The sequence below is a fragment of the Cylas formicarius genome, unplaced genomic scaffold (genome assembly GCF_029955315.1).
Source record: "Cylas formicarius isolate icCylForm1 unplaced genomic scaffold, icCylForm1.1 PGA_scaffold_10__41_contigs__length_53128322, whole genome shotgun sequence".
Taxonomy (NCBI): domain Eukaryota; kingdom Metazoa; phylum Arthropoda; class Insecta; order Coleoptera; family Brentidae; genus Cylas; species Cylas formicarius.
Window position 1 is genome coordinate 15839410 of NW_026844214.1, and position 27094 is coordinate 15866503.

The 27094-nt window shown below is 35.7% G+C and overlaps 3 protein-coding genes across 3 annotated transcripts; all 3 read left to right on the forward strand.

Moving 5' to 3' along the window:
- Positions 1–198: 198 nt before the first annotated feature.
- Positions 199–12540, forward strand: LOC132701987 (carnosine N-methyltransferase). The gene is made up of 4 exons (XM_060670366.1): positions 199–547; positions 620–909; positions 1367–1670; positions 11178–12540. The coding sequence occupies exons 1-4, from the start codon at positions 474–476 to the stop codon at positions 11605–11607; spliced, it is 1098 nt and encodes a 365-aa protein (XP_060526349.1). The 5' UTR covers positions 199–473; the 3' UTR covers positions 11608–12540.
- Positions 3211–9481, forward strand: LOC132701983 (latrophilin-like protein 1). Its single transcript, XM_060670352.1, has 2 exons — positions 3211–4523; positions 5798–9481. The coding sequence occupies exons 1-2, from the start codon at positions 4455–4457 to the stop codon at positions 9092–9094; spliced, it is 3366 nt and encodes a 1121-aa protein (XP_060526335.1). The 5' UTR covers positions 3211–4454; the 3' UTR covers positions 9095–9481.
- An 8037-nt stretch (positions 12541–20577) lies between the features above and the next one.
- On the forward strand, positions 20578–24260 carry LOC132700320 (uncharacterized). Its single transcript, XM_060667548.1, has 3 exons — positions 20578–21001; positions 21402–21456; positions 23809–24260. The coding sequence occupies exons 1-3, from the start codon at positions 20756–20758 to the stop codon at positions 24009–24011; spliced, it is 504 nt and encodes a 167-aa protein (XP_060523531.1). The 5' UTR covers positions 20578–20755; the 3' UTR covers positions 24012–24260.
- The last annotated feature ends 2834 nt before the right edge of the window (positions 24261–27094 follow it).

Genomic DNA, 27094 nt, shown 5'->3' on the forward strand with positions numbered 1-27094 from the left:
TGTCTCTCAGTTGAATGATTCCAGGCATTTTCGGTACTTTTTCGGAAGTGAAGCTTTTTGTAGCTGATGGCTAGAAAAACAAGAAACATTAATCCATTGTCTGTGAAAATTTTAAATTATTCTGTTTGATCGAACGATCCTGTCACAAAGGATATAGAAAGCAAAAAAGAGGAAAAAATTGCCCAGTGGAATATTTTTTTTGTTCTGTGGCGTTGTTTTAAACATTTTTAAGAAAAGATATATTTTGTATTTAGGGCCGTAGAATGACAGCTTTTTTCATAATATACGTAATCCACAATATATTTACTTCGACAACGCCGCAGTTCGAATTGGTTTATTGTGACCTATAAGTCGACCTGCCTAATTGCTAAAAATTAAGTTAACCTAAAAAACCAAATAGAAACAATAAAAGTCTCATGAAAAACAAATAATTTTTCAATTTTATTAACAAAGAAAACGTTTTGAAGAAAACAATGGAATCGAATAATGGTGTCACAGAAGAACGAGCATACTTTCTGTCTGTAATAAACACATTCAAAAGCTACAGGTAACTTGAGAGCTTTGTTTGTAATAAAATGTAATATTTTTTATTGAATTTATCAGCGTAATATTGTTCTAGGGAACAATCATTAAAAAGGATTCAAAACAAAGAATGCAGTATAGCAACTTTACCTTATCACCATAAGAAATGGTTGGCAAAGTACCAAGAAGATCTCGACAAACTTAAACAGTGCATTGATAAAAATGCAGAATTTATACCTTTGGTTTTACAACATGCTTACAACATGTTTGATAATGTTTATTCAAGCATGGAGACTGCACCAACTGATGAAGTTGGCACTTTATCAGAAGGGATTGACAAAGTCCAGTCTGTGTTCAAACAGTTAATGAGAGATTGGAGTTCCTTAGGTAAGTGCCATATATGGTTATTGAGATATTGGTATTAGGTAATAAGTCAGTAATAATTGGATCCTCAAGAAGCATTTCTTCATAATGCTGTTAAATTTATTTATATCAACATTTTATAACCTATTCTGAGAATGATAAATATTTAGGTTGAATTTAGACTAAATCATAAGGAATTCCATAATCCCATAAATATGTATTTAATATAACAGGGTTGCTAATCAACCTTACTTTTAATTAAGATATTTAAAATATTCATTCACTAACACATGAATAGCAAATTTTTAATAACATCAGACCTCTAGAAACATTTTTTGTTTTTTATTCATTTTATTCATTTTTTTATTTCTTTCCTTTCCTGCACTTATTTTGGTTATTTTTAAATTTCATGATTAGCTTTTTTTTTTCATAAAATTATGTAATTTTAAAAATTGTTTTGGTAATGCCCGTCCTCTTGAAGGAGCATCTGAAAGACAACAGTGTTACTCCCCAATCATTGAAGAAATTGAGTTGAATTTTCCTGAAGACAGTTGTGATAGAGGCGAGGTTGAAGTGTTGGTACCAGGTGCTGGTTTGGGTCGGTTAGCATTCGAAATAGCACTGAGGGGCTTCAAATGTCAAGGCAATGAATTCAATTTGTTCATGTTAATTGTGTCGTTTCATGTATTGAATTTTTGCAAAAAAGTTGATGAGTTCCTGATTTATCCCTGGATTCACCAATACTGCAACAATATCCGGGTGGAGGACCAAATGGTCAGTGCAAGGTAAACTGATTTTTTTACATTCATAAAATTCACATTGTATAATTATTGATTCAGTAAGGTCTTTGTTGTAATGCAAATTGGGAGTCAAGTTTTGTTCAGAAAAGATGAAACTTTTCAAAATTTATTTAAAAATGCCTAAAATAAGCTTATTTCTGTAAATCTGAAAGTCTTTCATTAATGAAAATTTCATTCCCACCATTTTTTATAGTTTTGGTCGTGTTTCCCAAACCCCTTATAAAAGGAGTGATTTCGTTTTTTTTTTATTGAATTCTCATCCTTTTTTTGGAACAACCTTTATTCATCATTACATAAATTTGCAGATATTCTACATACAACAAATAGCACCACTGAAAACAAGAATGTCAAATTTTGAAATTATTGCGACTTGGTACACGGGCAAATATTTCAAGCTGTTAATTATGTTTAGCTCATTTCTCCAATTAAGTATCTCTTTTTTCCAAGTCCCTATTAAGATAAAAAATAAATTATTAGGCACAATCTGTGCAAACAACATTAGCATTGTATACACTTGGATTAGTGCTGATAAACCAAAATCGAGGAATTACACATATTGTGTTATTTACATTGCAGGAAAATTCAATTCATGTTGCAGGATTGCAGGAATACATGAGTTTTTTTTTAACTGTCGGTTTTGCTTATTGGAATTAGTTTTATAATTATCCACAACTGAATACAATTCAAAATTTATTTATATGTAGTATTTATGAAATATTCTATAGTTAATAGTAAAAGATATGCTACAATTTTGATAAACACATTCACACTTTAGTCACGAGTTTTGGCGAGTGTTTGAAGAAGTTTGTCATTATGTTGCATACTATACTTTTTCAATGAACATATATTTTTGCCAAACAGCACTAATAAATTCCTGCGTCGGTTGTTGATTAATTGAACTTGCTGAGGTTTCGCCAATCATCCTGTTGGCTTCTTTGGAGCTGAAACTGAAATTGTACTGAACTAATAAACATAATGATGGGCGAAACGTCAGCAAGTTCTGTTTTTCAGCCACCTACATAGGAGGAATCTAGAAGATTTGTAAATAGTATTACAGTAGCTTGTGGACCTTTCTTTGAAAAATTAGTGTTTAATGACGACGATATTTTAAGTGACCCTTTGCGCACGCCTGATGAGCGCATAATTGGGTATTTTAAAGTAAGGAGTAAAAAAGCAATAATTGGACAGATTCTGCAATGCATTAAACAACAGTAATATGAAAATGAAAAAAATATGTCCATAATAGATACAAGATTGATTCTTGACATGAAATAGATACACTTTTTAGTTATTTGTTGGTCGGTATTCCTTCATGTTGTATAAAAGTTATTTTTAATTGTTCGAAAACATACAATTATACAAACTAAATTTAGTCTAATTCGAAGGGAGTTTTAACTTTATTTCTGGTAAATAATAGTTGAACCGTGATTTCACATTTTAAAGCAATTTTTTTATGTTAATTTTTAAGTTATTAGCTTGGGTTAGTTTAAATTGTGTTATTGAATAAACGTTTGTCAACGATACTCAGAGGGTAGTTGTTAATTTAATAGTTTTTTGTATTGTTTAGATTAGCGTTCCAAAATTCTTGGCAAGATACTATTCTTGTACTTATTTCTCTTTTTACTATTGCTAAATAGTTCTCTTTTATTGTGTTATTTGGCATTAGTTATTATTCAAAATACCTGTGGCGTTCTTCGAAATAGAAATATTGTGGGCAGGTTGGTTAAATGTGTTTAAATATTTAATTTTAAATTACGTTTTTTTAAAAATTCCTATTAAAAAACAGGGAAATTAGTGATCTCCAATGTCACCGTCTGGACAATAGTGAAGTGAAATATCAAAACCACATTGTTATTACTTTGGATAAACTAAAACGTGCCACCCTCCATCGATTTATTTGTAAAATGGAATTTAATTACCGCAAAATAGGAAATTAAAACGTATAGACCGGACAACATATGGATTGATTGACATTGATTAAACTTAACGATATACATTCCAGTAAAAACCATCATATAAAAGCAATTTCAAATAATGGAAAACGCATCACCATAATTCAAGCTGGATCAGAAGAGGAATTATTCCAAACTACTTGCTGTTTGCGAAGAATATTAAGGACTCTTGCTTGTACTGCCATGAAGATACAAGTGCAGAACTTTGTCAAAACGATTTGATTTTTTTTTTGTTGAATGAATAACGCAAGATACGCCTCCTGCTGCATAAAGCACCAAACTCATGTCAACTGAAATTCAAAAATATTTGCTACAAAATGATATTTATTTTGAATCTAGTATAACAAATTCACCAAAAATTAATAATATACGTCTCGAGAGCCGGACAAATGCACAACAAAATTGAAGATTTTTTCATTTACATAGAAAATAACGCAGAGTCCATTGGAATTAAATTTTGCGTTATTGCAATAGAACTTATTTATTCAGTGCGCTCCACCCTTCTTTCTTTAACGTTATGGCGCGAGAATGTGCGTTGTCGTCAACGATTACCTAGCATTATCATTCCCGCAACGATAAACAAAAGATATGTTACGCCAAACAAATAAATCGGGTAAATAGCAGCGTATATACGTCTAGATCTATCCGGCATTATGCGCGGTATCATGGACCGCGTAATTTTCAGAGACACCCCGCACGCGCGCGTATCTCTTATTTATTCTGCGGGAGAAAGTGTGTGTGTAATTTAAATACGACAATAAATCGGGCGTACGTGTATTACGGATTGAACGGTGACGAACTTCTCGCAGTGCGTACGATGTGCCGGCTGTGTCTCACGTTTTTCACCACGGCCCTCGTTTTGCAATCGTCGCGACACTCCCAGCAGGTAAAACTCCCGAGACGTCCCGGATAATTTTTGGAATAGATAGTCGCAGTGGTAGCAAAAATGAAAAAGTTGCGGATCGACTTTGTTTTCGGAAGTTTATATTGGCAACATCATAACAAATATTTTTGGAGTGTTTACAGCAATAAAACGTTTTTTTATTGTAAAAACGCTATGATGACTAACCAGGGGGAAAGAAACACCCGAATACTACAGAAGCGTGTGCTTGCTGTGACAGTGACAGCAACCTAACTAAGTTGTTTTTTTATTATTATGGTTATTTTAATACAAAAAAATGGTCTTAAATCAATAATGGAAAAATACCAATAGTAAATGAAAAAGATAAAAGGTTGGTTAGTTGCAACATTTAGAAAAAATATATTAAAATACGATTTTTTATAAAAATGTTCTTTCACTAACGGTCCTAAAACTTGCTATTATTTCCGTTATTCGTTCAAAACATTGCTTCGTGCAGGTTGTTCGTCTGGATATTTTTCAGCAAATATTTTAAATAAAATTTGTTGTATGTTTAGAAATTAAACAAATTTAAAAACTTTCATGTAAAAAACTTAGTTACAGGACATGATTGGACAAGATTTAAAATAATTTATCAAAGAACGGAAGTAAATAATAGATGCCATTTCAGTGCTCATCAGAAAAGCATTTTTACAATAGAAAAACGTTTACTTCTAGTAAGTTTTTCTCTAAAACTCGCAAATTTTGACACATAAACTAAACTTTTGTTTTTTTTTAAACTCATAATTATTTCAAATACAATTTTTAATATTTGCCTTTAATATTCAATGCACATATATAGAATTTCTCATAATTGTCATATTGTGAGTTAACAGAAGGAAGAGGAGGTATATCTTTTTTCCATGGCCTACTCATTAAAAAAATAAAGAAATATGTGTTACATATTCTTAAAAAGTTCGTAACAAGCGTAATAGGAGGAGTTGACGAAGAGGAGGGGAAGAAGTTTGAGAGGAAAAATGGAGGGAGTGATAACAGGGACAGAGAAGAGAGAGCAAAGACCGGAGAAATGGGGAAAGAGGGTAAAGTTGGTACAAATTTTCGGTGTTGTCACATCAGTTTCAGAGATTACTGGATATTTGTATTATCCTTTTTTGTCAAAGGCTTGGAAAACTTCAATGAAAAAGTTTTTCTGAATAATATAGTTTTGCAGTACACACAATAATATTTTCAACATATTTCCAAAAATTGTCGGGACGGTGCGGTACAAGTTTCTATTCTCATACACGTCCGAACTCACACAGCAATGCCAAACCGAAAACACCAACGCCACTAGGTGGGCCACCCGCAGCAACTTGCGCAGTCAGCACGAGGTCGTCCTATCTACTCCGCCCTGCCTCGACGACAGTGACAAACTGCTCACCAGGATTTGCCTGAACCACAGTTGGTATCCGCCAGACAACTGGACCTGTTCCCGCTACCTTGACCGCGACTCGCAGTGCCCTTCTTGGATGCTGCCCTGCTCGGACGACTGCTGCTTCGTTACCCCACCGAAACCGTGGAGTGAATGCTCGTTACCGGTCAGTGGAAGTTCGACTACCTTGAACGCTACGACCACCTGGTTGCCATACAAGAGGTCCCTCAGCTTCGGATCTTTCGAGTCTACGACGTTTGGTTCCGGGTACGGCCGCCCCATCAACCATGTGAATATCATTAATCCCGAAGATGGACTTCGAAAAAACTGTCTGGTGTTGGACACGGTCTCGAACCACATCTATCCGGAAACGTGCAGCTCTCGCCACCAAATCAGTTGCCTCTACCAAAGCGATAGGCTCAAGGACGCCCTGTGTCCAAACAAGTGTGTATTTTCGTTGCACTCGCGCACCTGTTTCTGCAAAAGAGGGCGCACATTCTGCGACAACTACGCGATTATTACGATGCCCTCCGAAATGGTACTCATTCAGTCGATGGTGGACCGTAAACCGTGTTATTTGGGTGGCGTCATCGGCGAGTACCGCGAGGTCATCAACAACCGCGCGTGGTTCTATTCGAGCGATGACTTCGATTGCGCACTGTGTGCTGAATCGCCTCGCACGCACTGCCCAGACGTCAGTATGATTTTGAAATTCAACGACAAATGGCGCAAGCTGTACTTGCTGCTGTATTCGCCGCAGTGTGTAGTGGGTGGTGGCAGACCCGACATGGTATACTGTTTCACCGACGCCGGCGATGAGCTTAAAAAGCGGGTGGACGTGAGCGTAATGGAGGTGGTACCTTCGTTTGACGAAGGCGGAATTCTCGTTTACGACGTGGACTTGGAGGACTACGTAGGAAATTACTGGTGCACGGTCCACACGTTGGCGTTGGACGAATTCCGGATGGTTCGCTCGAACACGGTGCTCGCTTACAAGAAAGACAAGGGCAACGAGTTCTCCGTGAGACTCGCGATCGAAAGCGTTTGCGACCATTACGATTGCACCCTGGGAGATGACATGGCGGTTCCCTATGACAATTTTGTCGCGGGCTTCATCGACGATCCGATTTATAAAGTGAGGGTGATGGAAATATTCAGTTACGACGACGACGTCGAGCTTTTGATCCACGTGAGCACCCCGCCCGGCTCATCCGTGACAGCGGACTACGCCACTTTGTCGCATATCCTCCACGGAGTGCCCGCGTTCATAAAAATCGTATACTTGAGGAGCAGCGAATGGTGCCTCCCGGAGCGCAACAAAGACTTATCTTGGCCGCGGACGCGGTGGGACGAATGCACAATTCCCACAGAGTACTGCGTACAAGGCGACGGCTGGCCGGTGTATCGGTCCTGTTACGGCGATTTCTTTTACGGGGCTTTTTGGTCGGCGGTGTTCGGAGAGTGCGCGTCCACGGCCACCACTCCGACCACGGACGTGTTGCTCGCCGCCCTCAACGAAACCATCTGCGAGGGAGTACTGAGAAACGTCAGCGCCGTGACGCGTCACGGAAATTTATCCCTTGTGGATTTGTATTACGTTTCGCAAATATTAGATAACGTGTCGTCCACGTCCTTGAAAACCAACACCATCCTGGATGGCACGCTGGACGTCGTCGACGGCTTGCTGAACGTGGAGGCCGCTACGTTGGCGAACGCCCAAATGTCGTTCAACTTGACCGACGAGTTTCTGCACGCGGCCGAAAACATCTCCATCTTTTTGGACGATATCGTGGGCGTAAACGTGGCGACCTTCGTCAAGAACAACGTCCTCGTGCACTCGTTCAAGCCGTTCTCCAGCCAAGTTTGCGGGTTCGCCCTGTACCGAAATAATTCGTTCGCTTACATCCCCTTCGGTCAGACCTTCGACGCTCTGACTGATATCGACAACGTGAAGCTCGCTTCCTACATCCCAGTGCAAATCCTCGAGGACCTTCAGAAGCACAACCTCACGAACGCGTCCGTTACCACTACCATCTACTTGAACGATAAGTTCTTCGTGAGCGATTCCAACGAGACCGCTGGTACCATAGCCAATATAAACATACAAAATTACGAGACGTATTTGCCGAGTCCCATTCAGCTTCTGATCGGTGTCAATGCGAATTCAAGCGGTAACCTCTCGTGTGCGTTTTGGGATTATGGTAATAGCTTCCAGAAAAAGAAAGGCCGGTGGTCGGGCACCGGAAGCAACCACCTTGGTAGCTGGAGAAACCACAGTCAGCTACAGGTGTGCTCGTTCACGCACCTGACCCATTTGGGTATGCTCGTTCTGGAGAGGTCGACGGAGGTGCTTACTATTACCGACACCAAGATCCTGAACATCCTCAGCGGCGTGGGTTGCTTTCTTAGTACTCTGGGTATCTTCGGTATCTTCATTACCGCTATCCGGTTCGACAGCTGGCGCGAAAAAATCGGTTCCCAAATCCTGATCCATTTATCTCTGGCCACCCTGTTGGAGATCTTTTTTTTATACTTTAGCGGCATCAAGTTGCTGAGTTGTCGGATCGCCGGTATGACGACCCAATACGTGATGCTCAGCAAATTTGCGTGGATGCTGATCTACGCGTTCTGTCAGTATTTGAGATTCGTTAGGGTGTTAGGTCCCATGCCCAGCTACTTGGTAGCGAAATCGATCGGTTTCGGTTGGGGTTTTGGTCTCGTTCCGGTGCTCTGTGTCGGTCTGATCAACATCGACGTATACGAGGACGAGAACTTCTGCTTCCCGACTGGGTTGCCGCTGTATTTGGGCATATTTCTGCCCATTCTTATAATTGCCGTGATCAACACCTGCATATTCGGTAAAATAATGTGTGAAATTACAAACAACAAGTTCGAGTCTTCTTCGTCACAGTCCCGATCTAACAAACTCAACTTCAGGCTCGCAGTTTTGTTGTTTTTCGTGCTGGGGTTGCCGTGGCTCTTCGGATTGATCTCCAATTTGGTCGGGATATACTGGTTGAAGATGGTGCTCGTCTATATCTTTAGTACGGCTGTCTCCCTGCAAGGTTTCGTGATGTTCGTATTTTATATTATTTTGAACAGAGAGACTTGGGAATTGTGGAAACGGGGTCGGGGAGCCGCCTTTAAAAACTTCTCCGAGAAGGTTAATACAACTTCGACAGGGTAAATCATAGGTTCCAAATGTAAATGTGTGTTATTGTATTATTTATTTATTAGGTGAGTAAAAATGCAAGAAAAAGAGGAGACAGTTCGTTATGAACTTATGAAAAAAATTAATTACGTAAATAATATGAAAAACGTTGTAGTGTGTATTATAAATTAAAATTTTTATATCTCCTTTCATTGAAAAATATTTTCAGTTATATGTCACTTCCCGTTTTATAGAAAGTTATATCATCTTTGGGATATTCAATTTCTTATCTCATGAAATGCGTGTTCTTTTATGTTTGTTTCTATCTACACGACGGTACAATACTTTAATATATATTTAAAAAAAAAACGTTTTAATAAATGTTGCATAAAATAAAAAGATATACATTAGAACTTTTTTTTAATAGAGCACCTTATATAATTTTGCATATTACGAAAGTTTACGAAATCGAAACTATTTTTCTCTGCAAATTAATTTATGGTATTCACCGTTCTACCACTTTTGTTTCTTTTTTTTCTTTCTTCATTCTTATCGATTCTACAGTTTCTCCTTAATATTCGTTCTTATGTTAATTTTTCAAAGAAAATTCCACAGGCTACTGTAGTACTATTTACAAATCTGCTGGATTCCTCCTGCATCGGTTGTTTATGAATCGAACTTGCTGACATCACATCACTCATTCTTTTGGCTTTTCTAGAGCTTAACGGGATGAGTGGCGAAACGTCAGCAAGTTGGATTCTTCGACAACCGAAGCAGGAGGAATCTAGAAGATTTGTAAATAGTATTCATTTTTATGAATAATTTACAAGAATAAATTAACCTGTCGGTGTATTGTGAGCCCTTAATATAAAATAAGTGGTAATTATATTTTAAATTTAATACACTTTTTGCTTTTTGTTCTTACTATATGACTTTTTGAAGATGTGCGCGTGGAAATGTGTCGAAATTGGAGTTATGCTTCCGGGGGAACTGTTGAACTATGGATTTAAGAACGTGTTAGCATTATTATTGACTTTTCCGTATTTTTAGATAAAATTTTTAAGTGCGTTTAGTATTACTTAATTTAAACAAGAATTAATGAAATTTTCGTATTTAGTTTATTATATTACTATCACTAGGTAGCAATAAGTGAACAGATTTTACTTTGAAAAAAGGGTGTTCTTGATGAGAGAAAAAATAGTTGGGCCGAAATTCTCTGTATGTAATAATGATTTGCCAAGTTTCAAGATTAAGACTGTTAAGTTTCATTTTAAATATTATAAAAGCAGCAGGTTGCAAGCTATAGGAGATCATTGGAATATATATTCTTTTTAATATTTTATCCTTTTTCAATATTTTGACAACATCTTATAAAAATCTAAAAAAACGTACCAAAAATGATTTTAAAAATATACATTTTTGTATTGCCAGGCTTTCATGAAACACCCTGCATAATTAAATATATTTCTTTAATGTTTTCGATCTGATGCAATATTTACTAATAAATAACGGGAAGTAGCACTTGGCCGCACTATTAGTCCTGTATATTAATTTATCGGTGTTAACCCTTAACTAGTAGTTGTTTTCCCATAAAAAAAAATTATGTGGGTTTTACATTTATAGTAAAATGTTTATGTCCTACTGCGGTTAACATTTAAAACTTAAATTCCCATTTTGTCCTAGTCCTGTGTTTATCTTTGTTTAGGATAAAATAATTGAAAACTTAAAGGAGTTGAATACATGTAGAGAGATCTATTACGATACACAGAGGTAAAAGCAACGAAACGAAGAATATCATCGAACTCAACGGTTGAAATCTGCTGCTAAGTAATAGCATTGCGTGAATAACTCCGCATAATGTTCCGAATAATCCAATTTATTAAAACATTTGAATTGAAAAAACGATAGAATAATTGTTGTGTAATTTCGCGTTTGGTTGTCTATTAAAAAAAAGTCGAGAGCAGAATTTGTTTGATTTCGTATTAATGTTTTGTAACGTTGAAGTGGAACGACAATTTCCCGAATTTACAATTATTCATGGTTATCAGCTAACGGTGAGAAAGCCCGTGTACCATATTATCAAGTCAATGTTCGATTATGTATTACGTTGCTGCCCCAGGTTTCCCGATATCAAGCCGACTACGCCCCGCGGTAACTTCTCGATGACTGCTGGTGACTTCCTCGAGGTCTACACTGCAGGCAACGAGTGGCACTGCGTAGCCACGTGTTTCTTCATTGACTGTGCACCAAACGTAGTGCAGTTCATTGAAACGATCTACGACATCCTAAAGCCCGGAGGCCTCTGGATCAACCTCGGGCCCCTGCTCTACCACTACTCAGATGTGCGGAACGAGAAGAGTATCGAACCGAGTTTCCAAGTGCTTTGCGACGTTATCAATAAGGTCGGATTCGATATGGTGAAGTACCGCACGGGAGTGAAGACCAAATACTGTCAAAATCCATTCTCAATGCTCCAATACGAGTACGACAGCGTGTTCTTCGTATGTCGGAAACCTGACATGCTCGCAAACGGCGTGAGCGACAATTGACGATATCGTGAAAAGGAGTGGGTTGGGCGTATGCGCGGGGTGGGACATGAGATTGTTCAAATTTTGACCGCCTCTAGCAACTTAACTCTAAAAGTATTTGCAACACTGAACAAATCCTTTGTTCTCATTTTAGAACAGGGATGAAATTATGCACCAGATCTAGAATTGAAGACTTTCATTATTGAGCTTGAAGTTGTGTCAGTATACTAGTCAGAAACCAGGTGAACTACGTGATTATATTCTACACTAATCAAGTTAATTAGATTTAAAAGACAGAAAAATCTAAATGCAAAATAAAAACTTGACTTTCAAATGATACCACCCAAAAAATTATTCTAAATCTTTTTTTTTAGTTAAAATCTGTCAACTTGAATCGAATTATGCAATTTAAGTGAAAACATATTACCTGGGGGGTAATTATTAATATCAAAAAGTTGCTAAGTATTCAAATATAGATTAACAATAATTTGGTAAAAACAATAACTGGAATTAGGAGCAGTAAGTTTCTTACGTAGTACCATTGTCCTTACCTTAGTTATTACAGGCGTCATTTGGAATAATTTCAACCTTTTTGTTTTTGTTTTAATATTTTTAAAACCATATTTACTTCAAATAATACACTTCACTGTTGAGATATGTAAGTTTGTGTCCCACCCCATACTTTTCTGTGACAGTTTTAAAACTTTTAAGTTTCTTTTTGAAGAATTTCAATTTAAATTTTTGAAGTATTAGTGTCTCGTTTCCCGCCATACTCGAAGAACAGTATTTTTGTTCAGCTGCGAGAAAGAGAATGTGTTTTAGTTTAAATAAATTTCTATACAGTTCGTTAATATGTGTTTTCCTGTTACTGTTGCCAAATTTACAAAATTAAATTAAGACCAATCTTAGTTATTGAAGTTTAATATAATTTCGTATTCAAATATAATCTAAATCAATAAAGAAATAACTCCTTCCTTGCTTGGTTCTATTTAAAACATGTCCGGCTGCGCACTGATTTCTTGAAATAACCTTTTTTCAATAAGTGGCAGCAGCAACCGCCGATCATCGACGTTTAAACTTAAGTACACGGCTTTATTCAATTTCTTGCAAATTCTACTAGCTACATTGGCGGAATGCTGTTCTGCATCATTACCTAACAGCGTAGTACTTTGAGGTGTGCTATCATATGGAGTCTTTAGCGATAAAACTATATCACTACAACACAGCTTTTCCTTCTCGTTGATATAAATCATCAACGTGTCTCTCATTTTGACTACCTGGAAGAGTATATGTTGTCCCGCGACTTCTTCCACAAATGTGTGTAATTTGATTTGGGTTGGTACATACTGCGGGACGACTGAACATCGTGGCGACTCTGCGGAAGCACGGCCCATATTTTAACAACAATCAAAGATTCTATTCATACAATTTTTTGGAGCACATTGAAACTATTTTTTGTGACTTGCTTTGTTTACGAGTCATTTAAATTCTAGAGGTTAGATGCGCCATTTCGTTCTCTTTAGTGTACAAATGGGTTATTGCAGAACTATTAAAGGGACATCATTGGCGGATTATGGCTTTATTCCAGTTTCATTTTAAATCAAGAATTGTAAATTACAATCAAATTATGTTTGCGTGCTCGTCACATAAGGATAAGTGAATTGAAATCCCTTTCGCGTGCTCTGCCTCTAACTAAAAAATATAAATGCAAGATCTTATGTCCCTAAGATATTCGACGTACAAGGTCCAAATCTACATAGACCTTTAAAATATTCATTACTTTAAAGCCAAGTTTCCTTTTGCAATAATTTATTTTATATAACACTATAAATATAATAATTACAATTTTTAAAAACATAATCGAATTTACAAAAAGAAAATTAAAATAAAAAAAAAACGATAACTCAGAAAAGTCTGTCAATATAAATGATGAATCGTTCATGATATGAATATGAAAAATAACCACTAGTCTATGACCATTTATATTAAATTTATACTCTGTGACTTAGGTTAGATGGAAGTGATCTGTGCGCGGTCGCTTACGTGTGTAAGGTCTTAACTCGACATGTTTTTTATTTAAGTTTTTCCGTATTCCGTCTCGACATATCAGTTATTTCATTGGAATCTCTGCGTTTACCCGGTCATGGGTTACACAAGCCCCAAACCGCTTTCTAAATCTATAACCGCCTGGAGTCTTCTCGGCATGGATAAAATAAAACTAAGTTTTCAGTTATGCTTGCAGTAATTTCAGCCCAAGCAAAATGCATTGTGGTCCTAAACCCAATTGTTGAGTTGGGGGCTGCAGATTTTCAGGCAAAATATTCTAGTACTGTCGGTGACCATTGTATTTTCAATAAAACCCAATTTGCCCACCGCAGCCGTTGCCATACAGCTCCAAACCATAACATTCCCGCCTTCATGCTTTATTGCAGGTACTAAGTTTTACGGTTTCATTTCTTGATTTACTTGCTATTGGGGCCAAATATATTGTAGTTATTTTCATCTGTAAGAAATTTTTCCAAAAATCATCATTGCCACTTTATATATATGATGCAATTTTTAGGAAGGTTGTTTAGGTAGTTGCTTAAGAACTCTCAACGAAGCAACTTTGTTGTTGCGCTGATCTGCATTTATTTACCGTATTATATTTTTCATTAATTTTATTTTAATAAACTGCACTGAGATTTTTTTAACCGTGTTGAATCTTTTTATTCCAAACAATAAAAACTTCAACAGGTTATGGGCCCAGCACGCTTCCACTGCGCCTTAGTGTAAAGTTTTGTTAAAATAATTTGAAGAGAAAAAATTGCGTCACGCGCGTTTTTTTGTACCCTGTGTTCGCTTTGTTGTTGTCTTTGAAGTCGGTAGTCCTTTACGCGTTCTTGGTGGGTCAGATTATTCTATGTGTAAATTTGGGATAACGTTTTTGCTACCAGCAAAAGAGCTCACAGGTGTTGTAATTGGGACTGAAGACGTGCGCGACAAGGAAACAAAAGCAAACGCGTGGTAGATATGAATGAAGAAGTCATCGCAAGCTGCGGTAATCTTCTTAGCTCGCTAGAAAAAAAATTGCACCCAAATTTAATCAATGTATTTCGTCACCAGAAATTTTGGAAAAATTGAAAGTATTTTACAGAGATACATCCGTTAATACTAAGCAAAATGCGTGGGAGTAATTCTACGCATTCAAAATGGCTGTTGGAGAATCGGTCGCTCTTCAAGTTGAGAAATTGGAGAGTATATGTAAAAGGCTTCAGGAGTCTGAAGAAATAACTTCCGAATCAGCGATTGTGTCAAAAATACTTAGCAGGTTGCCAACCAAATTCTCAGTTTTTATAATAGCCTGGGATTGCACGCCGGAAGCTGAACGGATTAAGGTTACCTAATAGCTCATTAAAGAAGATAAGCGGTCATGCGAGAGCGAGGAAAGTGTGACTGCACTTGCTTTTCATGTCCAAAAGACCGTTATTAGCAAAGGGGCCACCAAGAAAGAGCAAAAGCAACAGGAGATTAATAAGCTCCAGAAGAGAACAAAATGCGCTTTTTGTAAAGAAAAAGTATATTGGGTTCTCGAGTGTTCTGTCGTCACTGCATCCTATTCCTTAACCTCTGATGATGACCGCGAAGTTTGCATTGCAGATTCAGGTGCAGCACGCACATGACTTTTAATGAGAAATACCTCACAAGACTGGAACCATTAACAAAAGCAACCAACAATCCAGGAAAAAGTAAATCACCCCCTATTTGTGCCGTATTTAAACAGCAATCTTTTTTTATTCGAAATATTACCAACAAACACTTTTCTTTACAAGGTTATAAAGAAAAATGTGAAATTCGCGACGGTGACGGTAAGCTATCGTCAGTCGGAGTTCGGTATAAGAAACCTATATCGTATGTTGCTCGAAGTAATAGTTCCAGAAGAAAGCAAGGTTGCTCAAGTTAAAGGTGATGCACAGATAGATAAGTGAGAGCTTTCGCATGAGGGAATGGTGCACGTAAATATTCGCGCTGTAAAAAATAGATATAAGCAAGTTAACGTGTGTGACCTGCGCAACAATAAACTTTAGACTTTAACATTCAAGAAGACGCAGGTGATGCACATCGTACTATACCGCCGCCATCTGATCAGGAATTGCCAAATGAAGGTAGAATGCTACGTGATCGCAGCGTAGTACGAGCCCCTGTTCGTTTTGGTATTATAGTTGCTTTTTTAGCCGACATAGTACCTTCAAATTGCAACGAGGCCTTGAATAGCAAAAATGCGGGGGAATGGAGAAAAATCATGGAAGAAGTGGAGGCCCTTAATGAAAATCAGGCCAGATCTCATACCATTACTGCTTTTAAAGGACCGCGCTTATGTACTCGCCAAGCCACTTCAGCGGTTATTTAAGCTCGGTCTTCAGTCCAGCCGCATTTCTAAATCCGTGGTGTAACAACAACATGATGCCTCTTAACATTAACAAATGTAGTGTCATGACTTACTCTTTGAAATCGTCCCCAATTCTCTTTGACTACAGCATTGGCTCAACATCTTTTGCTAGACCGGACTTAGTGCGCGACCTAGGTGTAATATTCGATAAAAAGTTGTCGTTTGTCGATCACATCGAGTCAATAGTGGCAAGCTCATCTAAAACTTCAGGTTTTTTGGTCAGATGCGGTAGGGATTTTGCTTCACATAACTCGATAAAGCTTTTATTTACCGCTTTTATTCGCTCGAAGTTAGAATATGCCTCTCCGTCTGGTCGCCTAGTTACAGCGTTTGTTCGCAGAACTTGGAGTCCATTCAAAGGCGATTTCTAAAATATATGTATTATAAAACTCATGGATCTTATCCTGAACAGCGTGTTCCTTAGATTGAGTTGCTGAATTTGTTTTCGATGGACTCAGACCAGATGCGAGTATTTGTCACAAGTTCTGTTATACAAGCTGATTCATAATTCGGTAAATTGTCCTGACTTACTTGAGCAGCTGAATTTCATGGTTCCGCGGTTAGCATCGCGATACTCTGCTACCTTTTACCTTCCCACCGCGAGGACTAATGTCTTGAAGTTCTCTCCCTTATATAATATGTGCAACGTATACCACCGTACCAGCGATTTAGACATTTTTAATTGCATTTTGAGTAGCATTAGGTTAAAATTCTGTTGTGCCTAGTCTTCTTGCAATTTCGTTGCCTTCGCAGTTGAGTAATTTCCTTCATTAGTTTTTTTCTTATGTTCATTTTGTTGCGGATCATCTTTTTTTGCAATATTAGTGTATTTGTGTGGTGGTGTTTATACTTTGTAAATAATTTTGTAGTTCTGATTAAATGTAGTTGGTGTTTTCCTGCTCTATAATTGGGTTTGATCCTGTTGAGCAGTGTATGTAAATAAATAAATAAATAAAATCATCCTCTCTGAGCTTCCACAGGGTAAAGGTGTAATTGGCTGCAGATGGGATTTTGCTCTGAAAACAGACCCTGCAGGAAATGCCTGAAGATGCAAAGCAAGACTCGTTGCAAAAGGATCTTCTCAACGTGAAGGTATGGACTATTTTGAGACGTATGCAGCAGTCGTAAGATATAGATCAATTAAACCATTATTAGCAATCGCCGCTACTAGAGACTACCAGCTAATGAAGTGCGACCTAAAGACAATGTTTCTATGCGGCGAATTTCAGGAGATTTACCTGGAACAGCATAAAAGGTACGTGAGCAATGGCAATCCGCATGCTGTCTGCAAGCTGGAAAGAAGCCTCTACGAATTAAAGCAGTCCCCACGGCTCTAGAAGGAAAACTTTAGCAACTTTTTAACAGCACTTAACATCAAACATTGTGAAAGTGACAAGTGCGTGATTTGACAATATATTTGGCGCTCTATGTTGATGTATGGATGCGATGGAACAAGTTTTGAGTTTTCTCGAGAGTAATTTTAAAATTACCGTAGACAGTGGGTGTGATTTTGTAGGTTTAGAAATTGCACGTAATCGCAAGCAAAAAGTAGCAACTATTAAGGAAGTAGGACATGTAAATCAATTAATTAGTAAGTTGAATTTGCAAGAAGCAAATGTTCCTAGCGTGCCAACTGAGCCAGGTGTATATCTATATAAAAACAATCAAGGAAATAATCGAAGTAACAGAAATGTTCCATATCGTGAGTCTGTTGGATCATTGTTGTCTGTTACGAGAGTCACTCGACTGTTAATTATGCCAGCCAATTTTTGGTTTGTTAAACAAATAAGCATTGGCAATTTGTAAAGAAAATTTTGCGTTACTTAGGAGAAACCGTTAATTTTGGTATAACTTTTCACAACAGTGGGACTTTAAATCTGTTACAGAGCTTTACTGACGCAGATTAAGCAGGTTGTTTAGACATTGGAAAAGAAGTGGTTTCGTTTTCGTTTTAAAGGGGACCAATTTCTTGGTCTAGTCAGCGTAGTATCACTATCAGAGTCACACAGCGTGAAAGAAGCAGTTTGGTTGTGCCAATTTTTATTATATTTTAATGTAAATATAAAATATTTGTAGAGAACAAGGCAGAAATTACATTGACAAGTCACTCAGAGCATCATAAGCGCTCTACGCATATAGGAGGTAGGATATCACTTTGTAAGAGATACTGTAAATAGAAAATTCGTTGAATTAGAGTATATCTCTATAAAAAGTCAGCTCGCCGATATTTTTACGAAGCCTTTAGTAAAAATTTTTATCCCATTCAAAATAAGTGGAAGTGTTGAGATTTATAAAGACTCATAAATTGTATTATTTGAGACTGGTCGTTTAATCTTTCGGTGTATCTTTTCGACATTTTGCTATTTAAGGGTTGCCGTTACTTTTATGCCTTTTTTGATTTATTAGTACTTCTGAATAATGATACACTTTTTAGGACCGTTTTTTAGAACCGTTTAAGAACTTTCAACGAAGCAATTGCGTTGTTGAATCCTTTTATTCTTCAACAGGAACACAAGCAAATTTCATTTGAATGCAAAAAAGGTTCTTTGAAGAAATATTGAAGATAGAAATATTCAAATATTAAATTTTTTGAACCATACTAGTAATGGATACTTAATACAAACGCATAAAATGGCACAACGAGAAGTGTTTGATTATGATATTAAGATTTAACCAAAGCATATGAAATTTAATTTTTGGTTAGTGACCATTCTTCTTTTTCTGTGCTTGCATGTTAATTCTAGAAGGTCACTTCATATGACACCTGTTTTCAAAAATTATTATAAATATAGAATAATATCTGACTTCAATTTGTATATTTTGATGTGACAATAATCTTCAGTTCAACAGTTGATTATTTGCTGGATATCCAAAAGGTATGCGTTACTGGATGTCTAAAAGTTGTACAAAAATTATTGTCCATTGAGTGATAGTACAGAGCATTTCTTTGCCTCCATGGATACTGTATGGACTTATTCGATAGATGTCGTGTACTATCTGGATAACAATCTGAAAAAAAACTCTAATTTGACTAATGAAGATCGCGTCTCCTCGCATTGTGCATCGAAAAGATGGCGTAATCAGTAAATGTGCGTAATTTTTACCAGCTCGCATCGCCGCCTAATCAAAACACCACTTAAAAACGTATGAACATCTGCAGGTCAGCAGTTCATACAATAAACCTTAAATCATTTAAATTAGGTACTTCGATATCAACAAAAGTCCACACTAACAGATATTTTATACATATACTCCACCTATTGCGCTTAACGGGTAGCCGGCAAATCTTACCATAATTTTACACCAGCGTTTGTAGAAAATGGGACAGGAACAACATACGACTATTAAATCTATAAAATTTTATTTTGATTATGACGTGGACATGTCTTGTGGACGGTGAAGTCCTATAACATCTACTGCAGAAATAGATAATTGCTGCCTTAAAGTCAGTTTTAAGTTAAAGTATGGCAGTTGCACTAGTCAACTATATTTTTAAACTTTTTTTTTTTTAATTTACGCCAGTTAGCTTTAGGCCCCGCTGAAAAAATGATTTGATAATGTGGTTTTCGACAGCGCAATCCTGAAATAACTGCCCCACTTCTAGAGGTCCACATCACTTGCTCGAGCTGAGGCGTTTAATCGGTCATAGGTAGATTCTTTTTTTAATAAATTAGAGCAAATTAGTTAAAAACATAAAATTGAAAATACAATGATGATATTCAACAAAGACAAGTCTGCTGTAACAACCGTTCAGGTTTGTGAGTACACATCTTCTGGAGTTCTCCTACGTCGGTTGTTGGCTCTGACTGATTTCTTCAGAGCGCTGTCTGGAAAAGTCAGCAGCATGTTTGGCGAAACGTCCGCAATACAGAGTCAACAGCCAACGCAGGAGAAATTCAGAAGATGTGTACCTACAAGTTCCACAGCCTGTGGAGGTTTCTTTGAAAAATTAACCGTTCAGGCTCCACGTAAGTTGTAAGTAAAAATCAAGTATGCGCTTTAACAAGCACTCATACCAGTGAAGTCGTGAAATTCTACAAGAACTATCAACCTTGCCTCAGAGTAACACAAAAGAGCTTCTAGACGTAGCAAACCTTCGATAATAGAAAAATAAAAAAGAAAACCAAAGAGAAATGTGAAAAATAATACTTAATTATCACCGACGGCAGAAAAGCGAATTAAAAAAAATCAACATAAAATGAGGAAAACGATTTTTAAACAAATAGCAGTCATGAAGAACAACATGATCCATCGAAATGAAGAGAAAAGAGAAACATGGTTTAGGTGGTAACAACGTAAAAGCTGGGCGCACGCAGAATATGCAGCGATGTTTCAGAAATTCAAAATATTCTTTTGCAAGCAGCTAACTGACATAATCCCACGTTTTGTGGTTTTATATTGTTTTATGTATATGTCATTTTGTCTGCGCTCGTTGGCCAATACACCTTTTGGTAGAAATGTATGGTAGAAACAAATGCCATTCATAGAGCTGAAGGAGTTTGCAGGAAAGTAAAAAATCTATTTTTGGTTTTTAAAATTGCAGATGATTAAGGGGGGGGGGGGCAACATCCATACCTGCGTGGTCGCCCTGTATACGTAGGATTACTGTTTAGTAAAACCGATCACAAAAACACAAAGTGTACATGATAGGGGCAGCAAATTTCACACGGGCGGTATTCATTTCACTTGGTACACGACGTGTCTAGAATATTAAACTTCTCGATGGTTTAAGCATATAAAATGCTATTAGTTTCGTGTGGTTTATCAATCCTACGTAAAAATCGCTTGGAAATGGGTGGCCGAGTGGTATTGGCTATTTTTATTTGTTTATGCGGCGTCCACGCCGGGGAAAATCCGTTTTTCCTTACTGCCGCCAAGAACGTCCCCCGAATCGGTAGGAGTCCGCACAGGAACGGCAATTCGGACTTTGAACAGTTCTTTTTGAAAGCATCCAAATCAGTGCCGAGGATCGGAAGAAGGAATGAGGTTAAGTAGTTTTTTATTTGTTGGTTAGTTTTTTCTCTCGAATAAAAAAAATTATAGGCTGGGGCTAAAGCGACAGATCTGCAGTTCGAAACGTATTTTTTGGCGAGGCAAATTTATAAGTTATTTATATAACTAAACTAAAAAAATAATTTTACTAAACATCTACATATAGTGTCTATACTTTTGTCTATGTAAAAATCCGCAGAATTGGTATTTTACTTGCCTTGAAGTTTATTCATATAGTGTCTCGTAAAACGTAGATTTTAAACCTACTTCAATCAACCTTGAGATCGGATAAAAAGAACTATTCTGAATATAAATTATAGCATCACCTGTTACTTTGCACCGAAGAAGATATTGACACTTTGCGTGACTTCAATTTTATAAATTGCTGTTTCAGAATATGGAATCACCAAGAAACGAAGACTGGCAAGGAACAACGCGGCAAATTAAACGTAAGTAAAATTATTTCTATAATAATATTTTTCTGCAACCGCAGATTGGTTAATTGATATTAATTTCTGATGAAAATTGTTTTTTAGAACCGTTTTAAATTAAAATAGATAATATATTTAGTAATAATTAAATATTACTAAACAGCGAAATATTTCAGAGAGCATTTCATTGCCTTTTTTTGAAATTTGGTACACAGGAGTTTTTAAGTACGTAATAAATACGGACAATAATGCCAAGGTACGATGTAACAAAATAATTCTGAATTTTTATAGAAAGTTTTTTCAAATGTTGTTAATGATAAACCTTTTTGATGCGATTCTGTGAAACAACAGCCCACATGTAAAAAAAACACACATTTTTCAGGCACGACCAATTTGGTCCAAAAAGAGCAAAAAGTAGCAGTCACTTTTTTTAACCATAAAAATCTAGATGTTTACTGAATCATAAGTATGTAGAAACAGCTGAATTTAGGAAAGTAGTTGGCAAAATTTCTCTGTTAAAGTATTATTTTATGTTTTTTACACACACTGTAGCGAATATACATAATGCAGTAGGCCGTACTTTTACGTCTTCTTTAAGTGCCATTTTCGTTGTGTAAGTTGGCAACAGTACGGTAGTCCGTACAATATTTTGCATTACCCAAGCGTTGATAGCTACAATTCCTTGAGTAATATCCCTGTTCTGCATAAAATGCTACGCAGATTTGTAAGATGATGAATTTCCTGTTCTTCCGCCAACTTTTACAATTTCAAATAGTAACTCGTCCGTATCCACAGCTTTTCGATCTTTTATGGGCTTTACAGCTTTACTAACCTCTTGTTCAGTAATCTCTGACCTACAATTTTCATAATCTGTTTCTATTCTGTTTATATCTCTTTCATCCCCATGAAATTATTACATGTTTTAAATTATAGGCTCAATTTTTCTGCAATCGTACAAGTTCTTTTACTTTTTTGTGAACATTAAAGTTTTCTATTTCTTCATGTTTGCTTTTAAGGAACTCCTCTTTTGCTTGTTTTAGTTTTGAGACAACTGCGTTCTGTTTTTTTATGCATTCTTTCTTTTACCCTTCGACATTCTTTCATTAATTTTAAACTGTCTGTAGAGATTCATGCCTGTCTTTTCTCTTTTTTTGCCTGAGTTACGATTTTCTTGCCGGTTTCAATTAATACACTTTTAAATTCTTCAAACTTTCTGTCCTTCAGCACTTCTTGTTGATTATTGATTGTTGATGTTGAGTTTCATTTTATATAACATAATTCGACAGATATTTTTAAATAAATCACAATTTTACTGCCATTCAATTTGAAATCCGACCGATTTTTATTTATTGTACTTCCTAGAAAAGACACCTGAATCCTATTCCTAAAATTTAGGTAGAATTTAGGAGATACAGGATATGTGTGTTATATTTTTTCAAAATTGATTTATTGTAACAATATTGTTAGATTACGTTTTCAATTTTGTAAAATTTACTGCTTCGGTATATTTTTCAAAAACTCCTGATTTCTTAGTAAATCCTAAAAACACATTTCAATTGGTATCCTCTTATAAAATGCAGTATTACATTGCATAGGTTTGCGCTGACATTTTTGTGTTATTTTTCTAGAAATCGACTATGAAATTTTTAAGCGCATTTTATCTGTGTATTGATTTTAGATTGTTTGACTAACACATCGGACATTTTTCGAAAAGCATGAGACTAGGAAGTTGCAGAAAATTGAAAATCTAAACCAAAAATATGATAACCAAAGATTAAAACATTACATTTTTGGTTACTATTGGTGAATAATATGTTACATCCGTAAACATTAAAAGCTTGAGAGAACTCCCTTAGAAATAATGTTATTATGAGCAAAAATATGATAACCAAAGATTAAAACATTACATTTTTGGTTACTATTGGTGAATAATATGTTACATCCGTAAACATTAAAAGCTTGAGAGAACTCTCTTATAAATAATGTTATTATGGGTTTTTATAATTAATGTGCATTCACCAGTATATCAAGAATATACTAAATATGAAATAACACAACCCCAGTAGTTTTGAAACGTACAAACGACTTCTACTATTTCTGAGGTTGGTCGTCTAATTGAATGTTGAAATCACTTAATACAGGCTTAATAACTAATTTTAACCGCTTTTAAAGACAAGCTGTCATTTGCATATTTCCGGAAGTAGCAGAAATAATTTAAATTTATCAACGAAATATTATGGAGCAACTTTACCAAAACGGGATTTACCCTACATTTTTACCCTTATGGTATGCCTCATGTTTTTGTTTCAAAAATCGCCATATCCAATTCAAAAACACATTTCAATGAAATGAGCCGATATTAAATTTCAGTTCCAAACTGGTCAGAAATAGCAGAGCGATACGAGTACGAACCAGAATTGTTTGTTTCTCCCGGCAACTTCGGGGAAAATGAGGGCGAAATGGCGGACGATCCTTCCATCTACCACTGGGACAATTTTCGAATTAAAAGGAACGTCCCGTCCAGATTCCAGCACGTCAACGCTAAAAACAAAGTTGCGGTTCCCCAACAATAATTAATTCAAGCTGGGGTTTGCCTATATAATAGATTTAGTACAATAAAACAGCTATTGCAGACAAAATTTTAAGGTTTATTTGCCCCTCAAATTTGTTGATTTTTGTAAAATTTAACTTTTCCATTTCTTACAGTTTACGCTAAAAAAGAAAAAAAAATGTATTGCAATTAGTAATTTGATAAAATGTCCTTAATAAGCGGTAAATTCATATTTATTAAGTAACTTTGTCTTCTTCAGCAAACTAATATATTTTACCTAAATAACACCTAATTGTTGTTTTTTCTTTATCCCGATCCCTAAAGAATATGTAATAATATGGGTTAGTACGTACTGTAATTATACGGTATTCCGAAAATTTTAGCTGATATTTTAAAATATCTATAAAATGCATTTGCAATGCTATGCAAAATGATTTTACTTACTGATAGTATATTGACAATTGTAAGTCCTGATGGTCTCGTCGTACGTCACTTAGTGAATGCATTCGTACGATTTTGAAAAAGTGTACCCCCAAAACTAAAAAAAAGAAAAAGTGAGTACTTAGTTTATTAGACTCTCGCTGCGCTCGTGTCAAATAAAACCCTTGATTATAAGGACCAGTATGAAATTATATGCTATCAGCATGGTAACTAAATCAATTCAACGGTTTCGACTATATTGATTAGTGTTTGTTGCTAAATTAGCTTATTACAGGTATATTGAGCTACACATTAATTTTATTTATTTATTTTAATATTAACTATGTACGGAGTTTAATGTTGGTTAGATTATTCTACTATCGACATTTTACTAAAGCGACTTTATAAGAGGTCTGTTATAGCATAACTTCTGTGCTCGTGCTTATTCTAATTAATAGTATAATATTTAATAAGTGTGCATTGAGTCATTTGAGTCACTAGTAAAACGAAAATTCACTGGACGACGTCTGAATCGGAAAACGTCAAAATAACATTCGTGGTTAAAATCTACCGAGTCCAAGTATTTGTTAGGTCACTGTGTCATTCTGCAGATCTTTTGTATACCTAATGAGCTTTTGTTACTCTACACCGTAATGAAATAGACTATAGTCAACCAAACGTGAATATTATCGTTCGTGATAAAATTTTCATATATTATTTTATCAAAATCCTCTGCACTTAGTCCTAAATTGAATTAAAAAAATGATAATTAATCAAATCATTGTTTCTGTTTCACATAACCTTTAATGGATACTCGACCCATTTCCCCTAATATATGATAGACTACCACCACTACGTTTCAACCATACCTGATGTGATGGGTATTTTGGGTCATTTTTAACAGCAAATCGATGTTCACAACGTCATAGGTTTTGTTAATTATTTTTTTGTGAAAATTCTGACAAATCATTCAAATTTAAGTAAGCAAATCGATTATGGCAGTATTTAAAAACCACTTTTTGAAAGGAGCCGCTTTTTTCTATTGTGCTCCACATGACCACTACGTAATTTTCGAAAAATCAATGGAATTTGTGTTTGTGTGCACCGTGCAGAAAGTACCTTCGCATATGGACTCAATCCAATTTCAAAGCCTATCAAGGTAAATATAAAAGTTTATAGTCAAATATCTCGCGTATACACTACCTAAATCAAATTGCTCCGTATTATACGTTTTTCATTTGAGGCTAATAATTTCCCAAGGCAAAGGTAATTTTCAGAGACTTTTACCTTTTTGTCCATAACCGACAGATACTGTAAATAATCGAAAAAATGGCCAAAATTAAAGTCACAGATTTCCATGTTCAATTTTAATTATACTTTTACTTTAATTTAATAAATAAACTGAACTTATTGCTTTTATTCAATACGAACAATTTGTTACAACTTAGCACAACACTCGATAAAACAAAATACAAATTATGAAGATTTCCTTTTTAAGTTGTAATCTACAAAAAAATTATTTATTAACACCTCCTAATTTTTTTAAGACATGTTTACAATTTTTTTAAATAACATGTTTTGCTTTTTGTTATTTTAATGTTTTAAATTTTACATTGTTTAATAGTCTCGTTAGAATGTCTGGTAACTGTTTATCACTCTCACAGAATTTTAAGTTCATCCATCCTTCATGTACTCGTTCGTTGATGAAACAGTATCTAACATCAATTGTTTGCTTTGGTTGTTGAATTTACCACTTTTACACGTTTATTAGTTAATCTATAATTGTATATATAACTATATAACACAATCGGTAGTGGTCGATAATGACACAACTGGTTGCTTAGGCGAGCACCAGCCAACTTATAGGTCCACCACAAAACATTATCACAAACCGGTGGTACTTTTACTTGTGGAAATATCAACAGCCAAATCAAAATCATTGATACGTGATTGTTTATTTTCATCACGGTTCTTCTTGTAACATATTCCATAATTTTCTTTCCCTTTTAGAAATCGAATAATTCTTTTAACGTTAATCGCATCTTAATCTGATGGATTTTCCATTTTTCTTCCACAGAAATTTACTGAAAAAGATAACTCATACTGGGTTTTATCTGTCAGATATAAGAGACTTCCTGTAAGGAAACGTTTATTTTTCACATATTTTTAGAGTTATAGATTATAGGAGGTAGATACAGTTTTTGCATTTGCCATTTTAAAGCTCTCAAAGCAGTCTTGGTATATTTTCTTTGTTTTATTTCTTGCTTTTTTTATTTCAATTCCCAAGAATGCAGTAATTTTTCCATCTCCCCTTTATCATTGCTTACTAAAATCCCATCATCTACATCAATTGCTAAAAAGAGAATGTTACTATTATTTTTAAACACGCACTGTTCACTTTTAAGTGTTATTAGTCCACTAGATTTTAAAAAAACTCAATTTTTCGTTCCATCTCAATAGCGCGTATTTTTTAGTGAACAAATTTTGCCCTTGTTTTCAGTTCATCTAAATCCTTCTCGAATTTACATACAAATTTTCTCGTTAAGATTATATATATATAGAAGTGCGGTTTTTATGTCGAATTTAATGAAGTCATTCTGTGCAGCTAGTGCAAAAAGTATTCTACACACTGGGCTGAAAGTGTCTTTATAACCAATACCATATTGTTGTTGATATCCCCGAACC